Source organism: Nelusetta ayraudi, unplaced genomic scaffold (genome assembly GCF_046127955.1).
Source record: "Nelusetta ayraudi isolate G7.1 ecotype Tasmania unplaced genomic scaffold, CSIRO-AGI_Nayr_v1 ptg000042l, whole genome shotgun sequence".
In the NCBI taxonomy this organism is placed as follows: domain Eukaryota; kingdom Metazoa; phylum Chordata; class Actinopteri; order Tetraodontiformes; family Monacanthidae; genus Nelusetta; species Nelusetta ayraudi.
Window position 1 is genome coordinate 11,806,098 of NW_027466092.1, and position 19,091 is coordinate 11,825,188.

A 19,091-nucleotide genomic window follows, 5' to 3' on the forward strand; every position below is an offset into this window, starting at 1 on the left:
TGAAAAGGTTATGTTGAGCCCCCCTGAAACTCTGTGCTATGTCGAGCATGACCCTTGTGCCCTGATTCTTCTCTGGGGCTCCTCCAACCAACCAGTGTAAACCTGCATGTTCAATGCATATCTGGTGTTAGCATCACATGCTGCCCAGATTTTTATCCCATATTTAGCTGGTTTGGAAGGCATGTCTTGCCTAAATGGGCAGTGACCTCTGAATACCACCAGCCTTTCATCCACAGTGATATTAGGGCCTGGGTTATAGAGTAGTGGAAGTTGCTCTACTGACTTGTCCCAAACTGTCCTAATAGCTGCCAGCTTGTCTCTCTCCCGTCTACCAGTCCTTGTTTCTTGATGGTCAAATCGGATTACTCTGGAGACATTGTGGCTCGAAATATAGCCCTGCCTGTCTCTGCATCCCACAGACTGGCTGTCAATTCATCCTTTGACTTATAGACCCAAGCCTATGAGGCTGGGATGAGGAGCCCCAAATACGCATTTAAATGTGTTTTGTCCAGCTCCTTCCACTTCCCCCTAAAAACACGCCTTCCTTCTGGATTAGTTTTTTCCAGAATGATTTTCTGTATTGAATTTGGCATGACCAGCTCAAAAGCTGACTTGATATCTGTCACATGAGTCACTGCTTGGTGCAACACTTGCCTTGGTGTGGGTGTGGTCACAGGCCCGGCTTTCAAAGGCTCTGCTCAACACCAGCAGTCTCTCCCTGGACTCCAGCCTGCACAGACTTGTACTCCTGTTTAAGGCCTATTCTTGTTTTTGTTTTGTAGATTGTGTGTGTTTGGTGAGACTAGTTTCTTTCTACTTACACCCTGACTTATTAAATAAATGTATGTTGATTATCTCAGCCGCGTTTGAACACCTTTTTTTTTGGCATGTTCCCTGTCATGGATCGTGACACTTAGGACTAATTAATAAGTAGTTGTACAGTCTGTCGCATGTTAGTTTATTTAAATTTACCACCATTTTCTTTTTTTTTTTTTTTACATTTGGTCTGCTCAGCACACACACCTCCCTCATCTAGTCAGGGACATTACACAGATCCAGGATATGAAAATGATTACCACGGAGTCTGCTAGGAAAGAGTTCCCCATTTCTGCCCAGAGATGCTGTCCTTTTCGCTCACACAGTTGGCAAATAAAGGTACGGGCCAGCGAACTTTTCCCTTTTCATTATTGCTTTATGTTTTGATTCTCAAAGAGGAAAATGTGCTAAAAGAAGAAAAAATAGTGAAAAAGTGAGTAATTTATAGAATGTGTTGAGGATGTTTTCTTTGCTGCTCGTCATGTTAAATGCATTAACTTTCTCGTAATTCCTTGGTTGTATGAAGGCAACTCTTGTAACTATTATTGAATGTTTGTTATTTGGATCAATTAGTTTGAAACAGGGAGAAGGAGAAAAGTAAAGAGTAGCGTTGGGAACACAGAAGACTTTTTTGAATAGCAGTGCCATTGTTAATGCCTCAATTGCTGTGGATTTTCTTTTTAGAAAAAATAGACCTACAAAAATATTTTTGTGTCAGTAAGTCATAACAATTTCCTTTGAGTAAATCACAACATAGTTTTATATGTTTCAAGTGACTCTGAGGAAGACAGTCGACTGCAGTGAGCCACTCAAACATTTGTCTGAACAAAAGAGCAGAAAAACAGGACATTATACATTTCCTTGAAACATATTAAAGTCATTACAATTAAAACATTTGAGAAGAAACAAGGCAGTAGAAACACAAATTCCATCCTTAATCATCTCTTAGTGTTTGCAAGCTTTTTTTTCCTCCGATATGACTGCAACAAAATGTTTTGTTGAATAATGTTCTTTAACATGCCACATCTTTTTCCATGTCTCTAAGTCTCACTTGTTGAATTCATGCACTAAATTCAAGAACTAAAAAGCAAGACTCTTGCAAAATCCAGTTGTGGCAGGAACAGCGGTTTACCATCCACCGTGTATCAATGCGACCATAACTGACTTGCATGGCTTATGAGAACACTGGCTCCTGAAAGAAAACCCTTTGTCATATTTGTTGATAAGCCAGTTGGAACCAGTTTCTTGACTGTATTTGGTTCTACTTAAATGAGGGGAAAATGTAATGTACAACCTACTGTCGTCTATCAGGTATTTCAAGTTTTTAAAAGACTTGAAGAACTAAGTAAAGTAATGCTTCACATTTTTTCTTTATTTCTGAAGACTGCTATATAATACTTGACCAGGCATACCAGGCCAATCACTTGCCACAATCCACGCCATTTATATATCCATATTTCGAAATAGACGACAGAAGGCTAAACATGTAAGCTGGAGTATCGATAGTCAATGGTTACCTGTAGTTCACAGGGAAATCTGGCCAAAGACAGTTTTGAGTTGAGCAAAAATTATTATGTCCACCAAGAAAGGCCTTTGATACCATACTGTAATGCAATAAAAGCTCCAATAAAACAATCACTAATCACTTTTCACTCTTGTACCCTCTGTGTCTTTTCCTATAAGACAAACCTTCTGGTTATGGGATCATCTGAATCGACTTTCCACTGTAGGTTTACGAAGGGGAAAAGCAAGATTTTCAGATTTAAAATCCAAGCAATGAAATTAGGATATTTTTTTTTTATACTAGTCATTGATTATATTGGTGTTATATTTTGGTTAGAAAATATTCTCCAGCAAGTAATTTCTCAGTAGTTAGATTAATGCATGGTTGACTTGTGTGTGAGTTGCATCAGAAATTGCACTTTTTCATAATTTCTTCACAGCTTCTTATCAACCTTGCGGTGCTCTTTAATTACCCTTGTAATTACTTATCTATATACTTATTTTACAGCTTATTATCGCTTTTTGGTGCTCTTCTTCAACTGTCTGCTGTCATTTGGATCTTATTTTTCCTACGACATTCCCAGTGTTTTGCAGGCTCAGTTTCAGGGGGTAAGTAAAAGAAAGCAGCAGCCGGTTGAAACTCAGAAGTGATTGTGAGTTTGAGTAACTATCTTTTATCTGACAGAATCTGACATGTCCCAGTGCAACAGCCACCAATGGGAGTGGGGACTGTGTGTTAGGACTGGGGATGAGTCCTCAGCAGTACAACTCTCTCTTTGCAATCGGTTCCTGGATGTAAGAACCTGCACACCAACACATGCAAACTACTTTTACTCCCTGCTAATGTTGTTGATGGCCTTCTGTATCATTGCACAGCCACTGTCTGCTTTCTTTTTGTCTTCCTCCTTTTCTGCTCTTTCATCTTCTCTCACCCTTAATTTTATGGGACCCGCTCGAGGTTTCTGCCTTTTGCAAAGGTATTTTTTAATTGCAGCTGTTGCCTCAGTTCTTGCTGTTGGTGGAAACAATCGGCTAAAAAGAGTGATATAGACCTGCTTGACATGCCTTGAGATAACTTTGCTATGGCATGGCACTACACAGCTATAAAGCTGAACTGAGTTGAAGCAAATTTGAATTGTTCTGGTTGCTAATAACAATTTAAAAATTCTCTCTCTCTCTTTCCCCCCTTCCCCCCTCTCTCAATAGGAGTGCAGTATTGCTGATGCCGTCTGGATTGTTAATTGATAAATTTGGGAATTCCTGTATGTCGTTGTGCATGGTTTCAGATCTGTTAATGGACGGAGCAGGTGAATCTTCAGGAATGATAAACATGTTTCCCTCCTGTCCTATACAGGCGGAACATTTCTGTTCTCTTTTATGTGTATTGTCGGCTCTTCACTGTTTGCATTGGGAGCCCATTTTAAAGGAGCTCCATGTATGCTGCCCTTGATGCTCTTTGGACGACTACTCTTCGGATCAGCAAGCCAATCTCTGGCAGGTACCATGACCTCTCAGGATTTAGAAACTTTAAGACGTAAAATCAACATTAATAACAGTCCTTATCAGTTGTGCAGGACTGCATCACAGCCACCTGGTTTAAGAACAAAGAGCTGGGCTTGGCTTTTGGCCTGACTCTTGGTTTCACTCGTCTGGGATCGGTCTTGAACTTTTTCACCACCAGCATATTTCAAGAAAAATATGGACTGCAATGGACACTCTGGGGTGGTAGGTCAACCAGGGAGCTGAATGGCACAAAGCTGCATGACCAAAAGTGTAATTTGTGCCCCCCCGCCCCCCGTTTTCTGTAGGTGTCCTGCTGTGTGTGTTTGGATTTATAATCGCAATGATAGTCAGCACCTTGGACAGTGTCAAAATGAGGCAACAGGGTCCCAGTGGTGTCATCCAAGAGACGTCTGGAAAAATGGTATCCGAACATGGATTGTGTTGTCCAAGAGATTAAACAACCTATATCCATCCATTATTAACTGCCTCCATTACAGGAGGAACAGGGAGACTGGTTGTCATGCTGTGTTACAATCAAACTCTAATTTAGGGATAATGGTAATTTTTGGATTTCCTTGTGTATATAGAAAATTCAGGACCTGACTCTGCTGTCAATAAGATACTGGCTGCTGACTTTCACCATCACATTCTTCTACAACAATATTATTCCATTCCTTGTAAATGCCAGGTACAGTACAATCCCACGCACACTTGTAGAAAACAGCTTCCTATCAAATACTTATTTCAACAGTCTTTTACCCCACTTTGTCTGTGTGAAGTCAGTTCTTTGAGAACAAATACGGTGAAAGTTACCAGGGTGAGGGTGCCTATTTATCCGGCTCAGTATACGACTGCTCACTGGTCCTCACGACCCTCATTGGCCTTCTACTAGTAAGTACTACTTACTAAGTAGGCATTTATAGCATTCTATGAGAATACATGTGAAATATGCAGGACATTTGTGACAGAGGCTTGTGCTGTATTGGTTTTAGGATTGCACTGGTCTGCGGGGCATTTTTATGTTCATCTGTTGCGTCTTGACTCTGCCTGTCTTTGGACTGCTGGCCTTCACCTACGTCCCTCCTCTGGTCTCCACCATTTGGCTGGGAGTCTCCTACTCTGCTTTTGCTGTAAGTCTATCAAGTCTCCATGTCAATATCTAATGTCTACGTCCCATCACATTTGAGATCACTGTTGTAGTGGGGTAAGGTTGATTGATTAATTTAATCGATCAAACTCACGAAGGAGTGGAAACGGACATCAAAAAGAAATTAATAATTTTAATGTTTATAATATTTAATATGATTTGATCGGGGCACCACCTGCTTTTTGGTTGTTGACGTCAGCAGGAAACGCCAGAATCAGTCTCAATACCGTCTCCTTAACGGGGAGTTCTTGACGATATGCAGGGATTTGAACCACACTTTAATAAGTCAGTCAAACAATGACATCAGGCTTAATGTGCATTTATTTGTGTAACAATAGATGGTTCACACAGAACAGCATGACATGAATGTGATCATGAAGACACAATCAGCAACGAACTGTGTGCGTGCATGTGTGCGTGTGTGTGTGTGGGTGTGAGAGACAGAGAGAGAGAGAGAGAGAGAGAGAGAGAGTAAATAAAGAAAACCTAAACTTAAGCTAAAAGTAACAAAATAAAAGAAGAAATATAAAAGAGTTTTGTTTGTCTACTAGCCTTGTTGTGGCTAAGTCTAGCAAAAATAATTTGGCAGCTATTGGTTACACTGATGCGACAACCAGACTCTTGACAGTGAGCAAGTGATGAGGGCTTACGTTGGATGAGCTTCTTCCAAGGTGGTCCTGGGAGTTTGTACTGTACCGTTTGGGTCCGGTACCGCGCAGGAAGCTTGGATTAGCAACACCGACCGTCGAGGTGGAACTGCCCGTTCTGCTCTGTCCTGCAGGTGCCTTCACTGGCGTTTTGGCATCAGTCTTCCTTCGTAACCAGTTGTAATGTTGGTGATCAAACGAATTACACGGTTACTTGGAAGGAAAAACTGCTTGGCTGGTCCAAAAAGAAAAATCACAAAAATCACAATCTCGGGGCTGAGGATGCCAGTTGAGATTGGGCAAAAGTTAAAATGAAAAATAATGGTCACTGGACGAGGCTGAGTTGTTTCTGCTTCTGTCTTAAATTGGCCTTTTGCCAGAAATGAAGAAAAATGAAGTTGACAAAAACACTAGACAAGACGACACTAAGAAAGACTAGACAACACTCAGGAAAACTTCTTCTTCATCTTCTGATCTTCTTCTCTTCTGAGACAAAGGAACTGAGTTCGCTGGTATAACTTGGAGAAGAGGGTGGTCTTTTGAACTCCAAGAACCAATGAAAAGGCTGTTCAAACACTAAAACTGATGGGTCGTCTTACGCTATACGCATCTGATGAATATGTATGTGGTGTAGGGTAGGAGAACAACATGAAGAAATAAAAACCGTGTGATCCTTCATATGGTGGATACCTTGCGAAAGTTAGGAAACAGTTGAGGAAGACATAGCGTTCAAAGCACATTAAAACTTCAACTTATATTTTATATCTAAATATCTATCAACCTATCTAAGCATGCATACAAGGGCAGGAGTAAGTTTATTTATATTTAAAAGACAACTGAAAGATTTAATAGATTTCGCATTCAGGCACTTCTATGGGCACGTATGCAAATATATTTATATATATGAGTAGATATATGTATATGTAGTTGTCAATATTTAAAAGGTGTATGTATGGATTGAGGTAACAGTCGCCTAAGTGTAACGTAGAAAACTGGTGATGGTAATGATAGGGATTATGGCAAAGCATGTAACATTGATATGAGGAAAACCAACGTGCAAAGTTTATTCAACTTTAATCGATCACTTAGAAATCACTTTCGTAACCCCCCCTTAGGGGACACTCTTGCTCCATCTGAAGCGTGAAAGCCTCCAGGCTTCCTTTAGGAGGAAATCCTAAATCCGTTAATCTTGGGGTTAGAAGAGTGATTCAAAGTCCATTAATGCTTTATTTTTGATGGTGGTCACAGATATGTGACTTCCAGATGTCTCTGTAAAAAGGAAAATAGAGTGTTTAACATTGTCTGATATTGAGATGTTCAGGAACATCTGTGTTGAGGATGGCCCTTGGAATGTTCTGAAGAGAGATAAAGGTCGTAAAACTAGCGCTGGCCGCCAGTGGTACCAGTCCCTGTCTGGAACCAGGTCGTCTGAGAGCGCTTCGGAGTGGACACCCAACTGTGATTTGTGGGTGAAAGTGTTCTTCCGAGAGCGGGTGTTTTACGGCTTTAAGATTTTAAGTAGAGATAGTCGCAGAGAAAGTAGCATCACAGCCAATCAGGTACCACCTTTAGTTCCTCCAAACGTGGTTCACCGGAAGGCCATGCTGCAATAAATCCCAATTGTCCTGGTGAAAAACATTAGGTCCAGATGTGGCACTACAGTGTTGTTGAGTTTTTAAGCTTTCTATGTGCAGGAAATTGAATCCTTGAAGGATAAGGAAAAGTTCAATGTTCAAAGTTATATTATATATGAAACAATGATATGACACACATGATCAGGAGAAAGGGAAGTAACATAAAAGTGAGCATACTTCCTTGGTTTCATTGGTTTCATAGTTAGGACAAAAAAAGATGGGAGGTAAAAAGACAAAGCAAAAAGAAACTGACCAACCAGCACTGGACACAATATCATAATAATATCTACTGATATTATTTACGTTGCTAAAACATTTGTGATCATTTTCAATCAGAAACTGCAGCCCATAGTTTTGTATTTTAAACATTTCACAGACGCTTTGTCTGTTTGATTTCTTATTTTGATTTCCTGTTATGGAGTCATCTACGTACTGATCTACAATCAACATGGACTCAGTGTACTTTAGGTCTCATATTTGAAATTCCTATGGTCCCCAACCCTTTTCTTGTTACCTGCATTATGGTTTATAATATGTTGTTTGTCATTCTTTAAATAAAAATATCAAACAATCAAAAATGAGCAAAACTAATGCACCAGTGGAACTGGAGAGCTTAGCTACCAGCTGTATATCTCAAATATATGTACATGAAAATGTATGGATAACACATTGATGGACATGCATAAAATGGGATACATGTTTATTGGAATCATGTTTCAAAGAACTGAGCCTCTTTTTGAACCTTTTCTCCAGATGTGCTCATGGCCTTCAATTGCAATGGTTGTACCACAGTCCACCCTTGGAACTGCCCTGGCCCTGACTCTCTCCATCAGTACGGCTGGGAATGGGGTGTGTAACCTGGTCATTGGATGGATTTTGGGAACCACCTCTAGGTATGAAGCAACTTCAAAGTAAGAAACGTGGCTTGTCTGCGACATTTACAAACTTTCCATTTTCTTTCACAGCGCGGCTAAGATCCCACTGTGGCGCTGGCAGGGAATGTTAATATTCCTGCTGGCCAACGTTGTTTGCGCCAACATCACCTCAGTACTACTGAATATTGTCGACTATAGACAGGTCAGCCACTCTGCTCACTTCCTGTGTATCATATTTGTCAGTGGTGCATTTCACGCCTAGGCCATCAGGGGAACTGAATTAGTCCGACCTCCCATTAGTCCGACAAATTTCCCATTGGTCGGACCTCCCATTAGGGTTGGGGTTACGGTTAGGGTTAGGGTTAGAGGAGATTGGACCAATGGGCAATTTGTCGGACTAATGGAAGGTCGCACCAATGCCATGCTCCCGGCCATCATCGACATCGTATTTAGTTCACCCCAAATTAATACACCTCATAATACCCTCAATATGACACAAAACTCAGTTCCCGGAGCATTTAAATCCCAATTAAGACTTAAGTAATTATAAGCACAGTGACACTGTCAAAAATGTTGTTTACATTGTACACTACAGATAATTCGGCAACAAAATTTTTATATTCTCTTTGGGTTGAGTTCAAATTGTAAAGTTCTCAGGGTTTATCCAGTCACAGGACACGTTTGTGTGAAATTCAGTGTAAAACCATCCAGCTGGTCTTGAGGCATTGCGTATGGGAGCTCTGATTGGCTGTTACAACTAACTGTGGTCCACTCATTTACAGCGAACAGGAGCCTGCAATGTCGATTCTGCTGGCCTTAAGCAGATATCATAGAACCTGACAACACAAGCTAGCTGAAATATGATTGGATAATCCATAATACACAGCAATGGAAGCAACACAATCAAGTGGTTATTACACAATGTGAAAACAACAGACAATGGAGAATAACTGTATTATAATATTAATCGGAAAATGTACTTTTTTCAGAAAGTTTAGGCCAGCAGAGAAGACCTTGCAGGTCCTTACGACCCACTACTGATATTTGTTATCATATTTTAACTGCACCTACATGGTTCATGGCTCATCTCATTCTCATCTCAACTTTTTTTCATTCAGGGCTGGACCCTGAACAAGGCAAAGGAAAACCTTTATCAGGGAGAAAGAGACTCTGATCAAGAGTCCCTCAACAAGGCAGAGAATCTGAAAAACAGGGATGTCAAATCGTATTCTTCGTGCTCCTGACTCTTCCTGTTTCCCCTTTTTGTCCTGATCTTGTTAGCCACCTCAACATCTGAGACAGGAGGTTTTTCCTGTCTCTTAGAAGTCAAAAAAGCTTGAAAAACAGGAGGCTTTTCAAGTGAAAACTCCTGTGTGAAATACCTCCTGTGTGAAATACATATTAATAGCAATAGGGTGGCTTGGTTTTGCTTCACAGGGTAAGATGCTACCAAACATTTTCACTAGCCTTTTGTCAACTTGTTCCAGTGAAGCAATGACTGCCGGTTGGTTTGGAAGAACTTTTTGTCACATACCCCAAATGTTTGGTTGTTGTAAAAGTTCCTCCCTTCTTTTCAGATACTACCCATGGGCTCTTTTCCAGATGGATATTTGAAATGTATTCCATGGGTATATAGGAATCATTCTGTCTAGTGTGCCTGCCTTATTTTTGTGAATAAGCAAGTCTTAAATTTTAATATTATGCACTCATCTGCAGCACAAGATGTGTATTTAAGGAATGTCCACATCCACTGCCGCTGGCATGACTGGTACATTGCTGTTGTGTTTGACTTACTATCTCATGATTATTCATTCATTTTAGATGTTGTTACGCATTAATGACAATCAATAAAAGGGTCTTTTTGAGATGAACAACTTTGGTGTTTGCTTTTTGCCTCTTTGGCCTGGGGATGTCACCTGTTGCTTACAAACCTTGGTCAATATCTAATTAATGGCATTTCAATCATTAATTAGATTAAGTCACCAAAGAGTGTGTGTGAGTATAGCAGTAAGCATAATGTAGATGACATTTGAAAAAAAAAGTCATGACCATTCAACAAGTAAACCCTTAACCCTTAATTTTAAATTTGATACACACATTTTAACACACATTTACTGTGATATATAGAGAATAAATCACTTTGTAAATATGCATTCTCTGAATCCAGACAATATTTTTTTTTCTAAGTTAATAAATAAATATGAATCTTGACTCTCTACTCTATCTACTCTACTCATGTTGATAAGATACTGAATGGTCCAGACAGGCATAGCACTCATAGCAAATATACAAATTTTAATGGGGTTAATGTGATCGAGCTTACCTGTTTAGTCCGAAACAGTCTTTTGCGGTTGCAGAGTTTGGGGATCTGAGTTTGTTTTCTGGCAAGAGACAACACTTTCGTCATCCATTTAATAAGGAAAACTGATCCTTTGGCTTAATCCTTCTATTTGTACTATGAAGTTATGGTGACATTGTAACCCCTAGGTTAAAATTAATTTCTGACAAGAGCTGTTTGTTTTTTCTTATTATTTATTCATTTTTACTTTAAAGCCCAACACAATAAGAAGCACAGTTGGCTCCTTTCAGGGTGACTTGGCTTGTCAGGAAACTCATTTAACAAGTGAAGCATCTTCCCCATGTCTAGAAATACAGCAGCAACAGGAACCTATTTATTTGACTGAATTGCCTAAGCAATTATTCAAATTACGCTTAGATGTGAGAATTCCAACTCAGGTCATTTCTGGTGTGATCTGGTATCTCAGCCTAGGCTCCAACCCCTCTCCATGAATCTGCCTCTCAATATGAACATTATTTCACGAGCTCTAGGGACAAACACCGTGCGTGTCCATTCTTTGACATGTCGTCCTTGGTGCTCATCCACTCAGCACCGAAAGGTATGTACCCTGCATGCTGCAGCTGTATTTTCAGAACTAATTTGTTCTTAGTTTATTTCAACAGCATTTCTGGGAAAATGGTATGATTCTCAAACATTACCCATCGATTAATTCAGTTAGTTAGTTAGTAAGCTAGGTAGTCAGTCAGGGTGGCAAACACACAAATCCTCAAATGTATATCTATTTTTTATTTAAAATCCATTTTGATTAAAAAACATCTTTGTTTGATGTGTGTGTTCCTTAGAATTTGTGTGTGAAATCTCCCAACTCACAATGCATGCATGGATTTTATTATTCAGAATTTCTTTTCTTTTCTTTTTTTTTTTTTTTTAACAGGAAACTGCCTTTCTTTCTTTTTTTGTTAATCACACAAACTTGTGGTCACAGCCCAAAGCAGCGTTGCCACCTCGGTGCCTCCGTTGCTAAATCTGGTTAATTAAATCTGACAGCAACAGTTTCATTTTTCATCATTTTCATCTTATTTGGACTGTAAAATTCAAAGCCACTGTCTGTAGAGAGACATCTGATTGGCTGCCATTTTGTAATTTTGAAATATACTATATCTTGGAGATTTGAAATGAGAAAAAGAAGTTGTATGCATATTTTTACATCCAAATAAAACTAAAAGTATTGATTGAAAAATATTTTTACTGAGATTATTTCATTCTTAAGTAGATTTCCTCTGCGTCCACTTATTCGCGTTCAGACTGTTCTGACACTCTAAAACACTTTTTCAAGCAGCCTCTTTGGATGTTAGACAAAACTGACAAAAGTTATTAAACATGACCTAGTAATTTGAATTTTTGCCATTTCTTTTCCAGCTTGTTATCGCTTTTTGGTGCTCCTGTTCAACTGTCTGATGTCATTTGGCGCGTATTTCTGCTATGACCTGCCCAGTGCACTACAGGCTCAGTTTCAGGGGGTGAGTCTGCAGATGCAAGAGTTTAGGGTAAGTTTTGAGATATAAAAAAAGGCAGAAACAATGACTGACTTCCTTTCCATTTGACAGAACCTGACATGTCCAAATGCAACAGAGGTCAATGGGACCATGGATTGCAAGTTAGGTCTGGGGCTGACTCCACAGCAGTACAACTCTTTATTTGCTGTTTATTCTTGGGTGTAAGGACCTGCAAAATACACACTTTCTCTTTTCTGTGTCACTGAGTTTCCTCTGTTCCCGGTTCTTTAACTTTAGTCAATCTGTCCTATACAGTCAGGACATGAGAGGAACAAATGGGAGCCTTTCTTTCCTGAGCTGGAGAAGTTACTTTCTAGCCATAATGCCTCATGATGAAGTAATACTGAGGGTGTATTCAAAAACAGCAACGGGTGTTTTTTGTTGTTTTTCTCAACAGAAGTGCAGTCGTGGTGGTCTTGGCAGGATTTTTTATCGATAAATTTGGAAATGGCTGTAAGTCTCTCTAAATTCTTATGAACGCTGGGCGTGTTGCACGCTGGGCCAATAAGACTTCAACTCTTTTTATACAGGGGGGGCATTTTTGTTCTCTTCGCTGTGTGTTTTTGGCTCCTTGCTCTTCGCACTGGGGTCACACTTCAAAGGGACCCCCTATCTGCTGCTGCTCATGCTCCTCGGACGAGTCTTTTTTGGAGCGGGCAACGGCTCTCTGATCGGTAAACCGACTTGTCAGAGGTTATGCGTGCACACCCGGGAATGGGAATGTCTTGAAAACGTCGTCTTTTTGGTCCCTTTCAGTGGTGCAGCAGCGCATCACGGCCATGTGGTTCAAAGACAAGGAGCTATCGTTGGCTTTCGGTCTGACTGTTGGCTGCTCTCGCCTGGGTTCAGTCATGAACTTCTTAATCACTCAGAGTTTTGAGGAACAATATGGGATGCAGTGGACACTTTGGGGTGGTAAGTCTTTGACATGGCCATGTTAGAGGTATGGTTTTTTTTTCTGCTTATGCAGCACATGGCATTTTTCTTTGTTGTGCAGGTGTTGTGTTATGTGTGTTTGGATTGATCATTTCCATTATCGTCGCAATCTTGGACCACATCGGAATGAAAAAGTTGGGCCTCGCTGATGTCATCCAGAAGGAGTCCAACAACATGGTATGAATCATTTTTGTCATTGTTGCTTTGTGTATTGATTTATTGTAATGTGGCTCACTTAATGTTAGTAGCTGATTTTGAATCAAGTTGTATCATTCAATTTATATTCCAGAAGTGGTGCGAAGTAGTCCATTGTAAAAGTAATTACATTGGAAGAACACAACATATTTTCCTTATGTAATTTTTCTCTCTGCACTGCTCCTTTGGGTCATAAATGTCCATTTGTGGTGGTCCAGTTTCTCTCATTAAGATAGAAAAAAGATTATTTATAGTCCATGTATTCTATCATTTGCTAACTTGACCATGGCTCCTGGCCATGAGGCTACAGAGGATATATTTTGTCAAGAAAAGTGGTTTCAGTGTACCTATTTCGAGTCAAGTTGGATTGTCGAGTCCTCTGAACGAACAATCAATCAATCAGTCAATCAGATTTAATTTTTTATAGCCCAGGTTTGCAAATACAATTTGCCTTAAAGGGCTGAAGCAATACCCCCTGCCCTTAGACCCTTGAATCATGTGAGCAAAAAAAAACATAAAATGCTAAAATGGGCAAAAGAAGAAATCACAGAGGAGGCATCCTACTCTGTTCAAATGTGCAGTAAGTGATACATTTATAGACAACACAACAACAAGAGAATAGATGCAATCATTTTTCATTCTGTGTGGTTCACAAAATATCACCACAGCCTTCACTGATTTCACAGTAAATGTGCAACAGAAATCTCTCGTAATCTCAAGTGTTTGATTTTCACTTTGATTTAATGCTCCAGTATGGAGCTTAAATTTGGTGCTAAAACTTCCACCCATCGGCACCAGAATAAAAAAAGTTAACTTTGGCTGGCAATCAATTTGGAATCCAAAGTCAGCACCACTCAGTTTAACCGGCAGCATTTCCAGACATTCGGGGACGATGGGCGATCGACCTCCTGGCCAAAAACACAAAGCTGGAGTTGAATTCAATTAGTCGCACAATCATCAATCATTCATCAACCCTCTCCCCACGTGGTAAATGTGTGAATTAGTGAGTAAATAATTAGTGTGTCAGCTTTGATTCCCCTTGACAGTTGCCCAGTTGACCCTCCTCGTTGCAGCGCTATGCCCGGCTCTCTCTTTCCTGGAATCATTTAATTTCTGTGACGTTTGTCCTCTCAGAGGATTCAAGATGTCAAGCTGCTGCCTCTGAAATACTGGCTGGTGGCTCTCACCATCATGTTCTTCTACAACACAATCTGTCCCTTCATCGCTGATGCCAGGTACCTCTCCCAGCTTGTTCCTTTCTGATGGATTTACTTCAGCCAGAATTTTTGTTTGACAAAACATTTCTGTTTTCCGCTCCTCTGTCCCAGTATGTTTATACAGGATAAATACAACATCTTCACTCCCAGAGAAGCCTCCTATATTGCTGGGTCGACTTATGACTGCGCCGTGTTCCTCATGGGGCCCTTTGGCGTTTTTGTGGTGGGTATCTGTTTGTGAAAAGTTTTCAATGAGCCGTTCACCTGTAACACAGAATGTGTTGTGTTAGGATTATGTGGGACTGCGGGGGTTTTTGGCGTTGTCCTGTGCGGTCCTGACATTGCCCATGTTTGGGCTCCTCTACTTCACCTACGTCCATCCTCTCGTCTCCACATTATGGCTGGGAGTCTCCTACTCCTGTGTGGCTGTGAGTCAATTTTTTCATATTTTTTTTAGTAAAGAGAAAATACCTTTAATCAACTGTTGCTTCTCTTTAGCTATTTATTTTCATTTTTATTTTATTTATTCATTTCCTGTCAGGAAAAATTGAGTAGCTAAAAATGAATTACAATAATCAGCATCGGAAAGACAAGAAGAAGAAAACCTTGTCCAACCCAGTGGGAGAATAACTGAAGATCCAAATACTGTTAATCAGCAAAATCAGTTTTTATCTTTCTGCAACGGTTATTACACCAGGATGTGGAAGGTCTTAAATTATTGATATTCATGAATTTATGAAAGGACTGTTTTACAGAAAAAACGGTTATTTTGGTGTACTTTTAGTGTGAACAGAAAACAACCAGTAAGCTACACACATTTTGTTGCATGAAGGTGAATCCAAAGTTGTTTGAGTTTGTTATTTGCCAAATAACAGTAAAATATCTTCGTTTTAAATAGGATTTTATAACATTTATCATATTATTTCTTATTCTTCTTATTATTCTCAGAAACTAATTTTTCTCACAGGTTGTCCAAATTTTCCAAAACAATCCAAAATACAGCGTATATTGCATTTTTTTTTTTTTTTTTTAAATAAGTAAATGGATGGATAAATAAATGTTACCTGATCAACTTGGTCTTTTAGGAGCTTCAACTTTCATATAAACCTATTTTTTTTTTTAACTTTAATTAGCATTAGCTTTTCATATGTTAATAGACTTGTCAAAGAGAGATATTACATTTCACAAACATACAGTATGTCTACAATATGTAATAATGTTTTACGAGACGTTCAGCTGTGTGTTTTGCCCTCAAGGTGTGCCTGTGGCCCTGCCACGCCCTCATGGTGCCTCAGGGCACTTTGGGAATGTCCCTAGGCCTGACAACTTCCATGTTCATGTTTGGGAATGGGGTGTCCAATCTGATCATCGGAGCAGTTTTAGGAACCACCTCGAGGTAAGAAGATGTCCCACGGCTCAGGCAGCCGTGTCAGGACCAGGACGTTCAGTGACCTCCACTCTTCACTCTGCTCCACTTCTCAGCACAGCTAAAATCCCCATGTGGCGTTGGCAGAGGATGTTGCTCTTCATGCTCGGCAACCTCATCTGCTGCATCATCACCACAGCGTTGCTCAACCTCGTCGACCACAGACAGGTCATGCATCCTGCGCACCAGTTGTAGACATTTTTATGGTGTTACTGCTAATGAGCGGATCTTTCTTTTTTTTTTTTCTTTTTTTTTAACAGGGTGGGGTTATGAACAAGACAACCAGGAAATTCAAGGTGACAGAACCGGAAACAAAGTCACTCAGCCAGGGCGAAGGAGACACAGGAAATGGGAAAAGGGCGTCCTATTCCAGCAGACATTAGATTTTGTCTTCATTTTCCTTCTCTTTGCTTTTGTTTCCTTCATTTTAAAGTATTGCTGAACTTCCGATGAGGATTCTGAAACCTTTTGTCAATTCTTTTTTAACTAAATCCCACATCTTTATCCAATAAAATGTCACCTTCGATGTTAAAACAATGTCTCTCCACTTTAGCATCCATTAAGTGAATTCTTGAAGCTCGTGTCCCCTTTCCCTCAGCCCGACTGGAGAAGCTGGCTCTCCTGTGGTCGGGTTCTGTCTTTGTGCCCCTAAGTGTTCGGGTCAGTGGTCCTCCTGTGGCCATCCTGACTGTGTGTCACACTTTGCTATTCCGAAGCAAACAGCACAACAGAAATTAAATTAACTCTTAACATTTCTGCAAACAAGACAATACAGAGGTTTCTTTGAATCGCTCTTTGTCGTCGTTGTTGTTTTTGTTGTTGTTGTTGTTGTTGTTGTATCACTGCCTGGGTAGGAAACATAAGTCTGTCTGACGAGAGCACTTTTATGTCGAATTCATGCTGTGTGCAAGGGAGAGTGGAAAAAAATCCATCCAGCGCAAAACATGTTCAGAGACAAAAAGTCGAACTTCTATCATTTCAATCTGCAGTCAGTAGGTGGCGCTCTTTCAACATCTGATTACTAGGGGACGAACTTCAATCTAAGGACACAGTGCTGAGAGCTTACGCATTTGTTGTTGTTAATTTGTTTTGGAATTCTTACAAACAATTCTCTTCTCCAGCTCTGAGCCTGGTGCCAATCACGCCCATCAAGCATCAAGAGTCAACAGCCCGGTCGAGAGGTGATCTAAATATAACTATGAGATCACAGGCTAGTACATGTGATAACAACTTTACATATTGTACACTATATACCTGTGTGCAAACATTCTATAATGCATTCATGTGCAAATCAAACAAGAATTATAGGAACTGATTAGGAAAGTGAAATTATAAATAAATTTGACTCATAATAGTTACTGAAAAATATACTGAATTACACAAAAATGTTGAAATCATTTATCTAACATAAAGGAGTACAAACTGCTTCTATATAAATTGTGGTTGACATTTTCACATATCTTATGATTCTGTGTTATTAAATTAAATCTGCTCTCTTCGTTTCAAACTTGTAAATGTTTCGACAGATGTAAAAGTGCACTGATAACTTTGCAATTAAAAAAACAAATAATTGAAGCAATCTGTTTTTCATAAAACTCCAAAATTTAAGAGTAAAATCGAAAACAGTAAATTTTAACTGACTGAATTATGTAGCTGCTAATGCTTTGTCTTGCACTCCATACCAGATTTATTAAAAAAAAAAAAAAAAAGGCAGTGAAGCTTAATAACAGATTACTGATCAAAGAACCAAATGAAAAAGTCAATCTTGTACGAAAAACATTCGAACTGAGGCTTCGAAAACATCACCGGAAATCCTCTGTATTTCTATTTTTTGCACATCCTCACTTTCCACATGCTCACAAATACGTACTGGAAGAGGAATGATGCAACAGATCAGTAGGAGGGTGAAGCCCATGTCATTGGAAAGGAGAGGAGAAGGTGAGCTCAGATCCTCTGAACCACAAAGATAAAACCTAAAAATATACCTCACTTAATCTTCTTACGGGACGTATGCTGGGAGTTAGTCCCTTAGCTTCCTGACTGTCAACTGTCACACACACATACCCACAGCCGCTGACACGGTCACCGGGACCAACTTGGTACCTGTGCCTTTTTAGACTTTTTCGACACCTGCAAAGTTTGCCCTCATGGTGTCTCACCTGGGCTCGGCCTTCAGCATCAACTGTCTGGCCGACAGGCTGGACAGCATGAGTGTGTCGAGCCTCCTCAACAGCAGCCTGGCCAAGATCTGCGGCTCCACGCACGGCAACGACATGGTGGTCCTGGACCGGGTCAAGAGGAAGAACTCGGTGCGGCGCATGTCCATCATCGAGGATGGCGAACTGGCCGAGGTCCTCTACCTCATCCCCAAGCAGTCCATGATGGAGCAGCTGCCGTTCATCAACCCCAACGACTACATCCTGTGCGAGAAGCTGGCCAGCATACCTGCAGAAATGTCAAGTAAGGGGCTCAAGTGTTCACCTCAAAAATTTTGAATTGGCCAAGATCTGAATGTGAAACCTTCTACACTGATTTGAACATGAACATCTTTAAAGTCACTCATGAAAAATGGTCATATGTGTGGTTATATCCACTATTGGCACTCTAGTCTTGTTCCGCTGAGTGCCTGAAAAGGGTCAATCACTGTGTCTGTATTGAACAGAAACTTGCAAAGACAGCGATCATTCATTAAAAATATTTCTTTACTTCCTCCATCAAAAAAGTGGAAATTATTGCCAGTCTGTTAGCTGCAATTCTGCTGTTAATTGGACACTTCGAATAAACAGCTTTTCGTAACTGCTGTCCGTGCTACAAAAACAAAACAAAATTGCACCCAAAATACTTTCCATATGCTCGTTTCTACAGATATGCGGTTGACGTCAGCTTCTGTTGGCTGCAGTAAAGTGTTGGGAAGAACTATAGGTGGAACTCTAGAACTATATAGGAACTGTAGAGCTAAACATGATGTTTCTCTCCTGATTCTATTGAGGATTACGAATTTCCTGTAACAACATTTGCTGTTTTTCCTGTTATGTGATTATGATGTGTTTGCTGCTTTAAATACGCTACAGTAAGAATCCACATACTTAAATGTCCTAGTCACTTACAGTATTTCGTATATATGGAAGGAAACAGTCAGATTTCACTTTGCTCAAACTCTTCTTATCACTTCAACCCATGATCAGATGTTGATGCATGACTTGGCTGCCATCCAACCTCTGGCCTCGCTTCAACTTGCTTCTGAAACACATTTAACGGCAGTGCACGTGCAGAGAAAGGTCTTGCAAGTTCTGCTGTCACTTCTGATTTTGTGCAAAAGGGATTCTAGATTTACAAA

The 19,091-nt window shown here is 40.1% G+C and overlaps 2 protein-coding genes across 2 annotated transcripts; both read left to right on the plus strand.

Annotated features, from left to right (window-relative positions):
- Positions 1-2,101: 2,101 nt before the first annotated feature.
- Positions 2,102-9,799, plus strand: LOC142894310 (lysosomal dipeptide transporter MFSD1-like). Its single transcript, XM_076035574.1, has 13 exons — positions 2,102-2,127; positions 2,760-2,928; positions 3,005-3,114; positions 3,526-3,581; positions 3,674-3,817; positions 3,886-4,044; positions 4,128-4,243; positions 4,410-4,510; positions 4,602-4,713; positions 4,815-4,952; positions 8,004-8,143; positions 8,216-8,327; positions 9,244-9,799. The coding sequence occupies exons 1-13, from the start codon at positions 2,102-2,104 to the stop codon at positions 9,367-9,369; spliced, it is 1,509 nt and encodes a 502-aa protein (XP_075891689.1). The 3' UTR covers positions 9,370-9,799.
- A 1,186-nt stretch (positions 9,800-10,985) lies between these two features.
- On the plus strand, positions 10,986-16,405 carry LOC142894311 (lysosomal dipeptide transporter MFSD1-like). The gene is made up of 13 exons (XM_076035575.1): positions 10,986-11,022; positions 11,844-11,944; positions 12,032-12,141; positions 12,378-12,433; positions 12,511-12,654; positions 12,737-12,895; positions 12,978-13,093; positions 14,246-14,346; positions 14,440-14,551; positions 14,619-14,756; positions 15,585-15,724; positions 15,811-15,922; positions 16,015-16,405. The coding sequence occupies exons 1-13, from the start codon at positions 10,986-10,988 to the stop codon at positions 16,135-16,137; spliced, it is 1,449 nt and encodes a 482-aa protein (XP_075891690.1). The 3' UTR covers positions 16,138-16,405.
- The last annotated feature ends 2,686 nt before the right edge of the window (positions 16,406-19,091 follow it).

Coding starts and splice junctions, on each gene's coding strand:
- LOC142894311 (XM_076035575.1), top strand. CDS start 10,986: ATGTCGTCCTTGGTGCTCATCCACTCAGCACCGAAAG. Junction 12,896..12,977: donor GCAGTGGACACTTTGGGGTG/GTAAGTCTTTGA, acceptor TTTGTTGTGCAG/GTGTTGTGTTATGTGTGTTT. Junction 15,725..15,810: donor GTTTTAGGAACCACCTCGAG/GTAAGAAGATGT, acceptor TCCACTTCTCAG/CACAGCTAAAATCCCCATGT.
- LOC142894310 (XM_076035574.1), top strand. CDS start 2,102: ATGTACAACCTACTGTCGTCTATCAG. Junction 2,929..3,004: donor TGCAGGCTCAGTTTCAGGGG/GTAAGTAAAAGA, acceptor TTTATCTGACAG/AATCTGACATGTCCCAGTGC. Junction 8,144..8,215: donor ATTTTGGGAACCACCTCTAG/GTATGAAGCAAC, acceptor TTTCTTTCACAG/CGCGGCTAAGATCCCACTGT.